The sequence below is a fragment of the Elephantulus edwardii genome, unplaced genomic scaffold, assembly GCF_000299155.1.
Source record: "Elephantulus edwardii isolate Elephantulus edwardi_28Jun2011 unplaced genomic scaffold, EleEdw1.0 scaffold00038, whole genome shotgun sequence".
NCBI lineage: Eukaryota > Metazoa > Chordata > Mammalia > Macroscelidea > Macroscelididae > Elephantulus > Elephantulus edwardii.
Genome location: NW_006399788.1, coordinates 17,756,954 through 17,772,067, shown reverse-complemented (window position 1 = coordinate 17,772,067; position 15,114 = coordinate 17,756,954). Strand labels below are relative to the sequence as shown.

At 36.5% G+C, this 15,114-nt stretch overlaps 1 protein-coding gene across 1 annotated transcript in view; it reads left to right on the top strand.

Moving 5' to 3' along the window:
* Positions 1-15,114, top strand: part of KIF13B (kinesin family member 13B) — a 326,452-nt gene that overhangs the window by 189,085 nt on the left and 122,253 nt on the right. Inside the window, exons 15-19 of the mRNA XM_006884878.1 lie at positions 667-753; positions 2,567-2,757; positions 4,404-4,617; positions 6,381-6,543; positions 12,255-12,400. Coding sequence (XP_006884940.1) covers positions 667-753; positions 2,567-2,757; positions 4,404-4,617; positions 6,381-6,543; positions 12,255-12,400 — 801 coding nt within the window. The remainder of the gene's footprint in view (positions 1-666; positions 754-2,566; positions 2,758-4,403; positions 4,618-6,380; positions 6,544-12,254; positions 12,401-15,114) is intronic.

Below are 15,114 nucleotides of genomic sequence, written 5' to 3'. Positions count from 1 at the left end.
GGGGTGGGGAGAAAAGTGCAACAATGAATGAATGGAATTCCAAAATCTCTGTAGATGTTCACTGAAATTAATAATAATAATAACAATTTAAAAAATCAGAAAAAAGAGTATGTAATTTTTAAAAATTCACGATGAACATGTTTTATTTGGGGGAATTGATTTTTTTAATTATGATTAAATTTTATTAGGGAATTGATCTTTTTTAAAATCTGTAACTATTATTATCCAACCAGAACCAACCCATAGCCTGTCCTCCAGCAGGTTTTCAGAGGCAGCGAATTGCACTGGAGTTGATTGCTCAATTTTTGCACATGGAGCAGTTGATGGCTTCAGACTGCGTGCTTTTGCATTGGCAGAATGATTCCTTACCACTAGATTTCTATATCATTAAGACAACTCATGCTGATGACTCTGAGCTGAGTTACAGCTGACCCTGAATTGGGTTTCCAGGTTGTAAATTGTATGGAAGGAAATTGCCCAGTTTGTGGTTTTGTTGTTTTTTTTTTAAGTGCCGCTGGTTAATTTGAATTACCTGAGAGGCATGGTTTTGAGTTAGCAGTACAGGCCCTCCAGTTTATATCACCAGAGTCCTCTATAATAACAAACAATTAATAAAGGTGACAAAATTATCTTTATTCACATATGCTTGATCTCTTCTACCCACAGGACATTTGTAAATGGCTCTTGTGTCTCCAGTCCTATACAGCTACACCATGGAGATAGAATACTATGGGGAAACAACCATTTCTTCAGGTAAAATACTGTTCATGCCCTTAAGGTGGAAGAATATAGAAAATTATACTCTGAAATAGACTGCATATTAAAATGTAAAGACAAATGAATAAAAATTAGAGATTGTATAGTGTATATTGGTTGGGGAACTCTGGCCCAGAGTCCACCAGCATTTGAGGGTTGAAATTTTAAAATACTGAAATGTTTGGCCATGCCTGCAGCCTGAGGGCTAGTGTGTTGTGAATCTTGGTTCAAGCTGGTCCTTAGGATGGCTTCTCGTGTCTTGAGGAGGGACATGTATGGAATGCTCGGGACTCTTATGGCTTTCTTTTCATCCCAAGTGGATGCCAACAGGCTCAGAATTTTAAAATACTGTTTTTAATCAAACATTCTTGTAGGTCATATAGTCTTGGTCTGTCCACTTGCTGTCCAGAGGTAACTCATGGTTACTCTTTGACACTGATGTGTCAGATGCGATAATGGTTATGCATGGTGGACAGTGTTTGGTGGAGCTCCCCGATTAAAACAAGCTTGGAAGCAGGAGTGGCATCCACTTTTGAAATACCTTGCCTCCAGAAAACCTTTGAATCTGGAGAAAGGATGAAAGTTATACAAGTGTTCAGGTCTTTTGTTCATAGGGTCACTCTGAGTCGTCTGTGACTTGATGGCACTTAACAACAACAACGTAATGGTTTGTGTGTGTGTATATATATGATATATATGATTGATATATATGTCTGTTTAAGACATATATTTAAGATACACACACACACACAAACACATATGCTTTGAATTCTAGGGACAGTTGAATGGTACACTCAGGATGAATAGAGGAGACTTATGTTTTTTTATTTCTCAGTAGAGGATGCTTTTTTAACCATATAGTGAAAAAAATCTTTCCTTAATCTTTCTTCCTTTATTGTTTTATGACATTTTAATATTTTTTCTTTAAAATGATAATGGCTTTTGTTTTCTTAATTCATAAATTAAGAATGCTTTCAGCATTGAGTAATGGCAAGCCTGATGGCAATGACTTAAACCAGTAGTTTACTTTTCTCAAGAAATAGGAAATAGGAGGGAAGGTGGTTGTTGGAATGATTAAGCCTTCAGAATGTCATTGCTGAACTCTTGTGATTTTCTTATTGTATCATTTATAAAAATGGTACTTCAGTCCATAGAGCTGTGAAAGCTGAGTTCTGGCAAATAGCAGTCCTGTATGCAACAGAATGTACCGGCCAGGTTGTGTGCCAGCCTCATTAATTGCTTGACCTCATTGTTGCAGTCATTATATCAATTCCATATTGTTGAAGATCTTCTTTGAAGAGTAGAAAACAAAGTATTTGGAAACCATTTTTCTCAAATGAATAAAATACAGATTACTTGCCTTAATATTAAAAACCTTCACAGTTTAGGTTACGTTAATCTTTGCCGCTTCTAACAATCACTAATATTCAGATGTCTCATTCTCATTTGTTCTACTCTTAATTTCTCCAAAGAGGATGAACTTTTTTATTTGTACATCTTTTCTTATACTATGACCTTGATTTTTACTTAGCCTTTATGCCTGGGTTCCCATGTTTGCCTACTGTATTGTACCTTTGTTGTTGTAGTCAGAAGTGGTCCTCAGCCTTTCCTTAGCACCTTGCTGGAGAAGCCATATATACCATATACCACTTGAGTATAAATGTATTTTAATTCTACTAATAGACTATCAATTTCATTAATATAGTAATTACCATAGACTTACATGATAATCTTCTTGGCACTTAGCAAATACTTCTATTTCATGAATGGAATGTATAAATATTTAGTGAAAAACGTTTTTCCCCCTAAGACTCAATTTGCCTAAGAAGAAAAAAAAAGCAGAAAGAGAAGATGAAGAACATGACAGCTCCATGAAGAATGATAACAGTTCTGAGCAGCTGGATGTCGATGGAGATTCCTCCAGTGAGGTGTCGAGTGAAATTAACTTCAATTATGAGTATGCACAGATGGAAGTCACCATGAAGGCTCTCGGGAGTAATGGTGAGCAAATCTGTTGTATATTTTAGAGTCTTATAAAATTACTAGAGTTAAAGTCAGAATGTTGGTAAATGAATCATTTTAAATGTCAGTAAGAAAGAACATCTTTATAATCCTCTCGTTCTTATTCCATTGGCTCTGATATCATTGGCTTTAATACTATATTTATAAATAACATTAATTCTTTCTACCTTGAAGTATAATCAATCCACTGCAGGCCTTGTTCTGATTGATAGAATTTTTTAGTTTTGAAACTTGACTGCCACTGGATTATTATTATAATTATTTCTGAACATCTCCCATAAATTAGGTTATATATAGACCATAACTCTCTATGTGAATATGCTCTTTCTCTATGGGTAACTTGAAATGTTACCAACTTTGACTACATAAAATGTGGTTAGAACTTGCGAGTATGGAAAGAAGCTTTTAGTATTAATTATGATTAAAACTTTAACACAAAAATTTATAGTTAAAACCATTGGACCAGTTTCTCCACACATTTCACAGAATATTAATCATGTAATTTTTTTATCCTTAAGTAACTATATGTATGTTTTTTATTATATGGGGCTCTTTAATTGGAGGTTAGACAGCATCATGGAATTTCTGTCTTAGTAGTTTATAACATTAACTTTTGCTCATGTGAAAATGTTTTGAAATAAGATATGAACAATTATACAGAAGCTTGAGCCCTAATTTTGTGAATATGTCATGTATATGTATTTTTCTAACTAGCTAAGTAATTTTCTTGCAACTGTACTGTAAGCTTCTAAGGACTAAAAGTATATCTTACTCTTTACATTTTGACTTAGTATCTGAAATGATGCCTAGAACATATTAGGTACTTAGTAATTTTGGAATTAGTGAAATAAATGTCAGTTACCTTCATATATTCTAGTTCACGTTTGTTTTCCATTTGTTGTTTATTTAACTATTAGAAATTTCTTCTCCTTTTCCAAGAATATGATTTCAAACTTTTTTTTGCAAATTTTTAGCCTTTCTCATTACAGAAAGTTGTGATAAAATTTTAAAAAATTAATTGCTTTGCGATAAGTAGAAGTGCCTATATTTTGTTTTTATCCTGATTCTGAAATTTTCAATTGTATGAAAATCTTAATGCCTATATTTATCACTTATTGTTTGATTCAGTTAGATGTTAAAACGGTTTTTAACATCTCTAGTGTTTCTATATTTATTTTTATTGAATCATTTGAAAATAAATGTAGATATCGTATAGATGACCCTTAAGTCTTTCAACATGCATCTTGTAAGAATAAAAATAATCTTTTCGTAAGCATTGCATAAGCATTATCTTCTCCACGAACATTATCACACTTTTGTTGTTGTTGATTACCTTCAAGTCAAGCATGACTCATAGTGACCCTATAAACAAAAAGCCTGAAGCCCCTTTTCAGCTATCGACATTTATCAAAGTTCATAGAGTGTCCAGAGGCATGTTATTTAGGAAGTGGATGCCACTCCTGCTAGTAATAATTTCTTAGTGTTTTATAATATTTAAGCTATGTTTAAATTTCCTATTAAATTTTTTCAATTCAGATTTTTTGAGATTTTTAACCAGCATCATAATATGAAAGAATATCTAAAATATGTTTTATTGTATACCTTTTTATGAAAAAATCATTTAGATCCAATGCAGTCAATATTGAACAGCCTGGAACAACAGCATGAGGAAGAAAAACGATCAGCACTGGAGCGCCAGAGACTCATGTATGAACATGAATTGGAGCAACTACGAAGGCGGCTGTCTCCTGAGAAACAAAACTATCGTAGCAGCATGGACAGGTTCTCTTTCCACTCGCCCAGTGCCCAACAACGCTTGAGACAGTGGGCTGAGGAGAGGTAGGTAGTACATGTGGGCTTATTACATATATAGCATAGAGCTCTGGTGGCTTAGTGGTGAGGAATTTTCCTACCGGTGCAGAGGTATGCAGTTCAAGTGTACCAGCTGCTCTGTGAGAGAAAAATAGGCAGTCAACTTGTATGGGTTTTATTGGCCCTGAAAATCCACTGGAGGATCAGTTCCACCTCAACAGGACACAAGAACATCCCCTTTACCTGACCTTGTTAAGATAATAGAATGGAAAAATTGAGGCATTATTTTGAAAAAGGATTATAATGAAAGGGAGTATTACAGCCAATAAGCATTTGGATGTATCTTTTTTTTTTTCTTTCAAGTTATATTGACTTTACTAAAAACGACTTACATTTAGAGCTAGCACATTTTCAGTTTGCATAGCTTCTGAATTTGGGTAATTATTTATACTTAGAAGTTATGCTTCATCATTGTACAGACAGTTCCCAGGTTATAAATGAGTAGACCTCTATCTTAAAATTGAGTTTGTGTTTAAGTTGCATTGATTAGGTATGGGGTCCTTTTTTTCCACTTTTTTAAATTGGTTTCCATGCAGTCATATACATTGTGTTTCTTACATGTACATTGTGTTTTATATAATTTTTCATTTACATTGTGCTTTGTTCGACTATATTGTGCTTTATACAATCATCCATACACATTATATTTTATATCATTAATTACTGTTGATCTTTTCAACTCTCTATTGAATCTTTCCTATTTCTTCACCCCCCCATCCACGCACTCACCTCTGCTGTCCTCGTGGTTTCCACCCTTCTCCTTTTTCTACTCCCTTCAATCTTTCCCCTTCCCCACTTGAACTATTATACACTTCTTGCTCAGTTATCCTTTTATTTTTACAATAATGATCTCTTGCAGTATTTGTCCTTATGAGACTGAGTTAGTTCACGCAGCATAATGCTCTCTCGACTCTCCCATGTTATATAGTATTTTATGAAATGGTTATTCCTTAATACTGCATAGTATTCCATTGTGTGAATGTACGACAATTTCTCAATCCATTCATTTGTTGAGTATTTGAGCTGTTACTATGAACCATGATGTATACTTCAAATTTTTAAGGTAATATTCTTTATGGAAATTGGTATGCAACTGCAGGTTGTTTGTAAAGGTGTTTGTAACTCAGGGACTGCCTGTATTATGCTCTAGGTTCTGAAGCTTGAGCTGATGCTGGTTTTAAAAGGAAAAGAAAAGAAAGTTGGTTATCTGAGCTGATTAGCTCAGGTAGGTAAAGCATGGTGCTGATGCTCAAGCAAGATCCAAATTGCAAGTTTGCTCTCTATATGGGCTTATTAGCACTGCACTGGAATGTTTTTATTCCATGGCTGCAAATTGTAGTTGACTAACCCCTTGTGATCTAAAGTGTGGTTTGCAAACAAGTAGCATCTCTTTGACCTGAAGATTGCTAGAAATGCAGAATCTCTGATACTTGTCCCCTTCATCTGCCCTTGACAACTACTGAGTCAAAAATCTCCAGTTGATATGTATTCATAGTCAGGTTTGAGAAGCATTAACTGAGAAACTGTTTGTTACAAAGATCTGTGCTGGTGCTGATAGTGTAACCCAGATACAAGTGTGAGCATGGATCAGTGTCAAAAATATATTCCCTCTGTACAAAATATAATTGGAAACTTGGTTTGCATTTTGGTATCATGATACTGTTTATGATTTTTCTCGTGTGCTGCTTTACATGTTTTCTCCTCTCCACTCTTGTTTCTTTTTCAAAAAGAGAAGCAACACTGAATAACAGCCTGATGAGGTTGAGGGAACAAATTGTTAAAGCTAATCTCTTGGTGAGAGAAGCTAGTTACATTGCCGAAGAATTGGATAAAAGAACAGAATATAAAGTTACCCTACAGATTCCAGCCTCCAGCCTGGATGCCAACAGGAAGGTGAGGTTACCACTAATTGGGGTTTGGGGGTGAAGGACAGGAACTGGGCATTGATGAATAACATGGCTTTGTTTTATTAAATCATGAAGTTGTTTAATCAGTGTGAGTTAGTGCTAGTTTGCTTTCTCTAATATTACTGTGTGGGCTCTCTCAGGTAGAACTTTGTTCCTTTTTACTCTCTGCCTATGTAAACATATATCCTTTATTCTCTAGGAATATATATTCTATTTCTCTTACCATCCTGTCCTACCAATTCCTTCTCTTAACTCTCAATGTTCATATTTGCTTGATTGATTTCTGAGAAGTCTTTCCTGATTTACCTCCACAGTGTCTTCCCTTATTCCGTTTGTAAGTACTCTGCAATACCTCCACTTATTTTTGTTACTGTAATTGCTTTCTGCTTGAAATAGAGTGCTCTGTAAAATGGTTTCTCCTTTCATTCATATGTGCATTCAAGATCGTAAGTATCTTTTTCCCCCCTGGAATATAATAAGCATAGTACAATGTAAAAGGAAACCCCCATGAAATCTTTCTATCATTTTACTATTTTCTTCTTCTAAGATTCTTTTCCAGCTCTTCATTATGCTTGTGCATAATTTTTTGTGTGCGAATTATGTAGAATTTTACACTCAGATGATGAGTTTTTTGAGGAGTCATGCATTCTGTTTCTCTTGCAGTACTGGACATGGCAACACTTTCAACAATCCTTACTGGTTGGTCTATTCTCATTTGATAACATGAATCACAACTTTCTTTCTCTTACAATATCACAGAATCTATGACAAGGTTTTGCCCACGGTAGATATTTGAAAATATGATGCATAATCATTTGAGCAATAAATATATAGTGAATATGATGTAATAATTGTGTTACGGAAATAATTTCTTTGCAATATACTCTCTACTTTGAGAAACTTTACCTACTGGGATGTTTAAGATATTTATTGGTATTTGTAGAGAAAATTCTGAATGGGACTCCTAGATAAAAACAGTCAGGAAAGTTCATCATGGATCAGGACACATGGATACATAGGATCAGGTTTATCAAAATATGATCAGTATGGCATGTGCCCTAGGTGCCACTTGAGGGAAGTGGTACTGAACAGTTTCTGTGACCCCATTATAGCTTGGCATCCTTTCTTAAGCATGGTAGACATCCAGAGGCTTGGGAGTTGGGGACAAAGAGTCCAAAGAAACAACACACGGTGTGATAAAACAGTTCTGAATAAATTGACACAGTGACCGTAACAGTGGGCTTGGGCATAATGATGGTGCACGGTAGGGAAGAATTTTGTTTTGCTGTTCATAGTATTGCTTTGTGTTGTAGTTGACAACACACAACAACAAAAACATTCTCCTTAGGAAAAGTTACTACCCACAGATCAGTAAGGGAATTACAGTGTTTAATCACTGATTGACTGAATATATGTTAAAGAGAGCTTTAAGAAAAGCTTGGAAGAACTCTAGTAGTCCTAATCCACAACATAAACAGTCTTCCAAGTATCCTGAAAAACCTACAACCAGGAGAAGATAAAATAGATGAATGGGACCTCCTAAGAATCAAATCCCTATGCACATCCAAAAACTTCTCCAAAAGGGTAAAAAGGGAAGCCACAGACTGGGGAAAGTATTTGATAATGACATGTCAGATAAGGGACTTATATCTAGAATTTATAAAATACTTGAGCACCACAAGGTAAAGGTAAATAATCCAATTGTAAATGGGCACAGGATATGAACAAACACTTCACCGAAGACGACATTCAGATGGCCAAGAAGCACATGAAGAAATGTTCAAAATCCCTAGGTCTAACAGAGATGCAAATCAAAACAACTATGAGATATCATCTCACCCCAGTAAGAATAGCATAATTTATCAGAACAACAAGCAACAAATTGTGGAGAAACTGGAACCCTTATTCATTGTTGGTGAGAGTGTAAAATGGTGCAACCACTGTGGAAGGCTGTATGGCACTTTCTCAAAAAGTTGCAAATAGAGATACCATTTGACCCAGCAGTTCCACTACTGGGAATATACCCTAAAGAGACCATAACCGCCATCCAAGCAGATATATGCATACCCATGTTTATCACAGCTTTGTTCACAATAGCAAGGAGTTGGAAAAAACCTAAGTGCCCGTCAACAAATGAATGGATAAAGAAGCTGTGGTATATTCACACAGTGGAATACTATGCTGCATTGAAAAACAAGGAACTCATGCAATGTTATTCAAAATGGGTGACCCTGGAGGACATTATGCTAAGTGAAGTATCTCAGTCACAAGAGGACAAATACTGCATGGTGCCACTGTTGTAAAACAGGACTGACCTCGGGGTTGGGGGGGAGACTGAGAAAAACTGTATAAATTATGTATACTGCATTGAAACAGATGAGGGAGAGAACAGTTTAAAAGCAATATATGATAAGGTGTTATGGTTATCACAAGAGTCTAGAATGAAGGTTGTATAGTGGAGTGCACTTGGCATGGTGATGGGTGTGTGGGGGCAGGGGGAATATACCAATGAAGGAATTTTTCTTTTACTTTTCAAAGAGAAGAGCGAACTGGGGGGAGGGGTGGGCAGGGAGAAAAGTGCAACAATGAATGAATGGAAATCTAAAATATCTGTAAATGTTCATTAAAATTAATAAAATAAAATTTAAGAAAAGAAATAATGAATTTCAATTATCAAATGGAAAAAATCTTTAAAGTGTGTGAAAGAATTACAATTTTTTATCCTTAAAATTTTTCAAATCTTTGTTTAGTTAGGTAGTTTTTGTTTCCTTGGGAATAAGTATAAGACACTTCTCGAAAATTCTAAGTAGATATATGAGAATTTAAAAATGAAATTTAAAATGATTCAGTAACTGATCAGTGATGTCTCTTTAGGGCGGTATAAACAACTGAAGGATTGTTATTCTCCACATTGTGCAACAACTACCTCTATAGCGTATGATAATCTTAATAATATGTTCCACCAACTACTCATATGCAAGTTTAAGCTGAAGCTGAGGAAAATGGAATCAAATCCACAGAAAGCAAATTTGACCACAAGTCTATCCCACCTGAATTTCAAAACCATCTTAGGAACAGATCTGAGGCCTTGAACATCAATGAGCGAAGACCAGATGAGCTGTGGGAGGATATCAAGAATATCATTTAGGAAGAGTGCAAAAGATCATTGCAAAGACAGGGAATGAAGAAAGACCAAGATGGATATCAGAAGAAACTCTGAATATTGCACTAGAGCACTGAGAAGTCAAAGCAAAGGGGGCGGGGGTGGGGGAATCAAGATATTAAGAAGTTGAACAGAAGATTCCAGAGGGCAGCTCAGGAAGACAAAGTAAATGAAGACAATGAAATGTTCAAAGAACTGGAGTCAGAAAATCAAAGGGGCCAGACTCACTCAGCATTCCTTAAGTTGAAGGAACTGAAGAACAAATTCAAGCCTCGAGATGTAATACTTAAGGATGCTTTGGGCAGGATATTAAATGATCCAGGAAGCATTAAAAGAAGATGGAAAGAGTATACAGAGTCATTATACCAAAAGGACTTAGTGGACACAGGATAATTTCATGAAACAATGTATGAGCAAGAATCTGTGGAGATGAAGAAGAAAGTTCAAGCTGCTCTGAAAGAATTTGCAAAAAACAAGGCTCCAGAAATTGATGGTATACCTACCAATTTACATATTTCAACAAACACATGCTGTCCTGGGTGTGCTCACCAAGTTGTGTTAAGAAATCTGGAGGACAACCACTTGGCCAACTGACTGGAAGAGATCTGTATTTGTTCCTATTCCAAAGAAAGGTGACTCGACAGAGTGTGGAAATTATCAAACAATATCATTGTTATCATATGCAAGCAAGATTCTACTGAAGATTATCCAAAAACGACTGGAACAACACATCAGCAGAGAACTGCTTGAAGTCTAGGCTGGGTTTAGAAGAGGCCGTGGTACTAAGGATATTATAGTTAAGGTCAGATGGATCTTGGCTGAAAGCACTGTACTAGAAGAATGTCTTATATGTGTTTCACTGTTTATGTGAAGATAATTTACTGTGTGGATGACAGCAAACTGTGGCTGACTCTGGAAAGAATAGGAGTCCCCAAACTCTTAATTGTGCTTAGGCAAAGCCTATACTTGGACCGGGAGGCAGTCATCAGAAAAGAGCAAGGAAACACTGCATGGTTCAAAATTGGGCAGGGTGTATGACAGGGATGTGTCCTATCTCCATACCTCTTTTCAACATGTGTGCAGCACAGATTATCTGGGAGGCTGGGCTCTATGAGGAGAAATGTAGCATCAGGATTGGAGGTAGACTCATCAGCAATCTGTTATGCAGATAGATGGCACAACCCTGCTGGCTGAAACTTGGAGGACCTGAAGTGCTTGCTGTAGCCTTCAATTTGGATTGAAGCTCAACATCAAGAAAACAAAGATTTTCAGCACTGGGCTGATTGGCAGTAGCGTAATAGATGGTGAAGATACTGAGATTGTTAAGAGCTTTAGTTTGCTTGACTCTACGTTCAACACTCTTGGTACCAACAGCCAGGAAATAAAAGGACAAACTGCATTGGGAAAGTCTGCTGTCAGAAACCTCTCCAAAGTACTTAAGAGCAATGATGTTAGTCTGGAGACTAAGGTGCACCGGATCAAGGGCATGGTCTTTGCAATTACTTGCTGTGCATCGGAAAGCTGGACAATGATTAGGGATAATAGGAGAATTGATGCCTTTGAGCTGTGGTGCTGGAGAAAAGTATTGAATATAGCATGGACTGCTCGGAGAACAAACAAATTCATCTTAAAGAGGGTGAGTCCAGGCCACTCCTTGGGGGCAAGGGTTCTGAAGCTTCATCTGATATACTTGGACATATTGGAAAGAGAGATCGGTCCTTTGAGAGGAATGTCATGCTTTGGAGGGACAGTGCGGGAGAGGAAGACCCTTGATGAGATGGATTGATTCATGACTGGGGCAGTGGGGCTCAGTGTGTCAGAGACAATAAAGATTGGCACAGGATAGAGCAGGGTTTAGGGCTGTTGTACATAGGGTCGCTATGAGTTGCAGGTGACTCAAGGGAACATAACAACAACAACAGCATGCATGAACTTTCTTTGATCTCGAATCATTTGTTACCTTTAAGTGGCTAATTCAAAGACTTTTCACAGTTTACTCTTGTAAACATTTTATGTTTTGTACCACATAAAAATGCTATGGGTTTTTTTAAAAAAAATAAATAAAAAGCAACACAGCAAAACACAACACTGGTATTTTATTTTTTGAAAGGTAAAAGATTGTTTTTCAACTATTTGTCCTACCAAACTTTCTCTTGCATTTCAGTACAAATGATTCTTTTTCTATTCATTGTAAGTGTGTGTTCAGTTTGGAAGCTCAAATAATACATGTTCATTTTAACTTCTTAAATATGGTCTACTCTGTTGAGTTTTTAATATAAATTTATAGCCACCTGCAGTCAACACTTACATTTAAATTGTTAATTGAACTTTATACTTAAATGTAAATTTTGACTGCAGGTGGATATTATATAAAGTTTGTAATCTTTTTGGTAAACGTTGTAATTAACAAATTAAAGAAAATTGACAGTCTCCATTTTGGTGTAATGACATTTGACTGGCAGATAGGAATGTTTGGCCCTGGCTTTCATGACAGAATCACTGTCTCACCCAGTCGCTCTCATTTGTCTCTGCAGCGTGGCTCTCTCCTTAGTGAGCCTGCAATCCAGGTGAGAAGAAAAGGAAAAGGAAAACAGATTTGGTCTTTGGAAAAATTGGACAATAGGTTGCTGGATATGAGAGACCTTTATCAGGAGTGGAGAGAGTGTGAAGAAGATTCCCCAGTAAGTTATTTGAGAAAAAATTCCTTAACTCATTGGCATGGAGGGAAGCAAACAGGAAGGAGCCTATCAATTTCAGGGAGAGAAATTATTTATATTCTCTAAAATATTAATCCTGTTTCTAGAATTAAATTTAGTTTAAAACTTTATATTGTTGAACCAAGAAAATTTTAAAGACGGTTATTTTCTCACTTCTTTATTCATATTTTCAGAAAAATATTCCACTTTAAATTTTTAAAGATATTTTTGCTCCATTCTTTCTTGTCTTGGTGCATATTTGTCTGGTTTTTATTTGGCTATAAACTTCTTTAGTACATTCTCTCCTTTTCAGTATCTCAGTATTTATTGTTAACATATCATTTTCTTGCTTCTCAACATATATAAAATCTCACTGCCAGTAATTCAAAGCCAACTCATAGCTGACCCTCCAGCCAGTTCTCACAGATTGTCATTTGCACAGGAAGAAATCACTTCTCTTTCTCCTATGGAAGTTCTGGTGGGCTTGAACTGCCTGCCATAAAGGCTCCACCTTTGGGTGAGCAGCACAATGCTTTACCCGTTAGGCCATCACTGCTCCCTCTCAGCAATTGTCGTCGCTTTGTTTTTTGTATACCTCTGAGTTGGAACCAACCCATAATTGACCTTCCAGCAGGTTTTCAGAGGCAGTAAATCGCATTGGAGGAGATTGCCCATCCTTCTCCCGCAGAGCAGTTGTGAATTCAAACCACCTACTTTGGAGCTGACAGTGTAAATTTCTGTCTACCAGGCCACCAGAACACATAAAGACTTGTAAATATTAAACATACAGTTTGTGGTTTTGGTTTTTTCTGGTTTTTTAAGTCAGTTAAAACAAGCTTGGAAGCAGGAGTGGCATCCACTTCCAAAACAGCTTCCTTCTGGAAACCCTATGAACCTGGAGAAGGGATGAAAGTTATGCAACTGTTCAGGTCTTGGGGTTGCTATGAGTTGCCTACAACTCGATGGCACTTAACAACAGCAGCATAGAGAGAGATCAGTTGGTCTAGTTCACAGAAAGTGATATTACCAAGCCAAAGGTAGGTGACTTTAATCTGTGGCCCTCAGGCCTGTCTTTAATTGTTTTTGATGAAACAGTCTTCTAGGTCATAAAAGCCCTGTTGTGTCCACTTGCTATATAGAGGTAACTTGTGGTTGCTGTGAAGCTGAACACTGTGACACTGATGTGTCAAATGTAATAATGCTTACCCATGGTGGACAGTGTTTGGTGGTGCTCCCCGATTAAAATAAGCTTGGAAGCAGGAGTGGCATCCACTTCTGAAATAGCTTGCCTCTGGAAACCCTATGAACCTGCAGAAAGGACAAAAGTTGTACAAGTATCCAGGTCTTTTGTTCTTGGGGTCGCTATGAGTCCCCTACAACTCGATGGCACTTAGCAGCACAACAACAGTACCTTAAACACTTCCACTTCCTAAACAACATGCCTCCAGAAACTTTATGAACTTTTGATAAAATGTTGATAGTTGTCGAGGGGCTTCAGGGCTTTTGTTCATAGGATCACTATGAGTTGTGCTCAACTCGAAGACAACAACAACAGGACCTTAATATTTATACTAATAGAGACATTTTTGGAAGGAGTTTTGATTCTAAGTAGAGTGAGGTAATAGATCTGTATGCTGACGACACACTCTCCTCAAGGAGATTTCCTTGTTGATAATAGGCATGCACGTGTCCATAGTTAAACATTATTTTGAATATTTTCAATATTTACTGGTCCTGTTACCTCATAAAATTATTCACCTCCTTAGCTTCTTGTTTTGTAAAAATGGGGTTTTATTCCAGATCATCCTTAAGAAAATGGAATTCTTATAATTAGACAGGAAGCTCTGCTGGCATAGTCCGAAGGATGTTGTGCTACTAACTAAAGGTGATTCCTCTTAGGCAGTTTGAATCCTTAGTGGCTATATGGAGAAAGATGGGCAGGCTCCTTCTGTGAGGTTTACAGCCTCAGACAGCCAGCTGGTGTATCAGCTCTGATGTAAGTCACTTCCAACTTGATGGCAAGGAGTGTTGAATATTAACAACTGGATAACATTTTTGCTTAAGTTTTCTTCTCCATTATCTTCTACATACTTCCTGCAGTTTAGTGTAGTCATAAACCAACAATAATAATTAAAAAAATAATTCACTTTAGTACAAAGAAATTCTCCCTCATTCTTAATAGTATATGTCTAATGATTTGATAAGAATAAATGGAATAGTTACGAGTGACTCTCCTAAAATGAAAAACAGAAAATGAAGATACTTTAGTTGACTCCCCTTTTTGTCTAGTCAGTTTATGTTATTTGTTTTCCTTTCTTGGTAAGATTACCACACAAGGGAGAACAAGTGATAAAATAAATGTCATTATTTTAATTGCTATGTTATGTTTGAAGAATACTGACCATTATTCAAAATAAGAGACAGAAAGTGTTGTTGGTAGATAAAATATTGCCACACTTGTGTAAGAATTTTACTTTGAGGAATACAAAGGTCAGGATATAGGAATAAAAGTGAATGTCATGACTTAAAATTACAACATAATTGTTAGGTTGAAGTGTTAAATTTTAAGTGGCTTTCTGAAGTTGTTTTGAATTTCTTTAAAGGTAATACGGTCTTACTTCAAGCGTGCTGATCCGTTCTATGATGAACAGGAAAATCACAGTCTCATTGGGGTGGCGAATGTCTTCCTTGAGTCCCT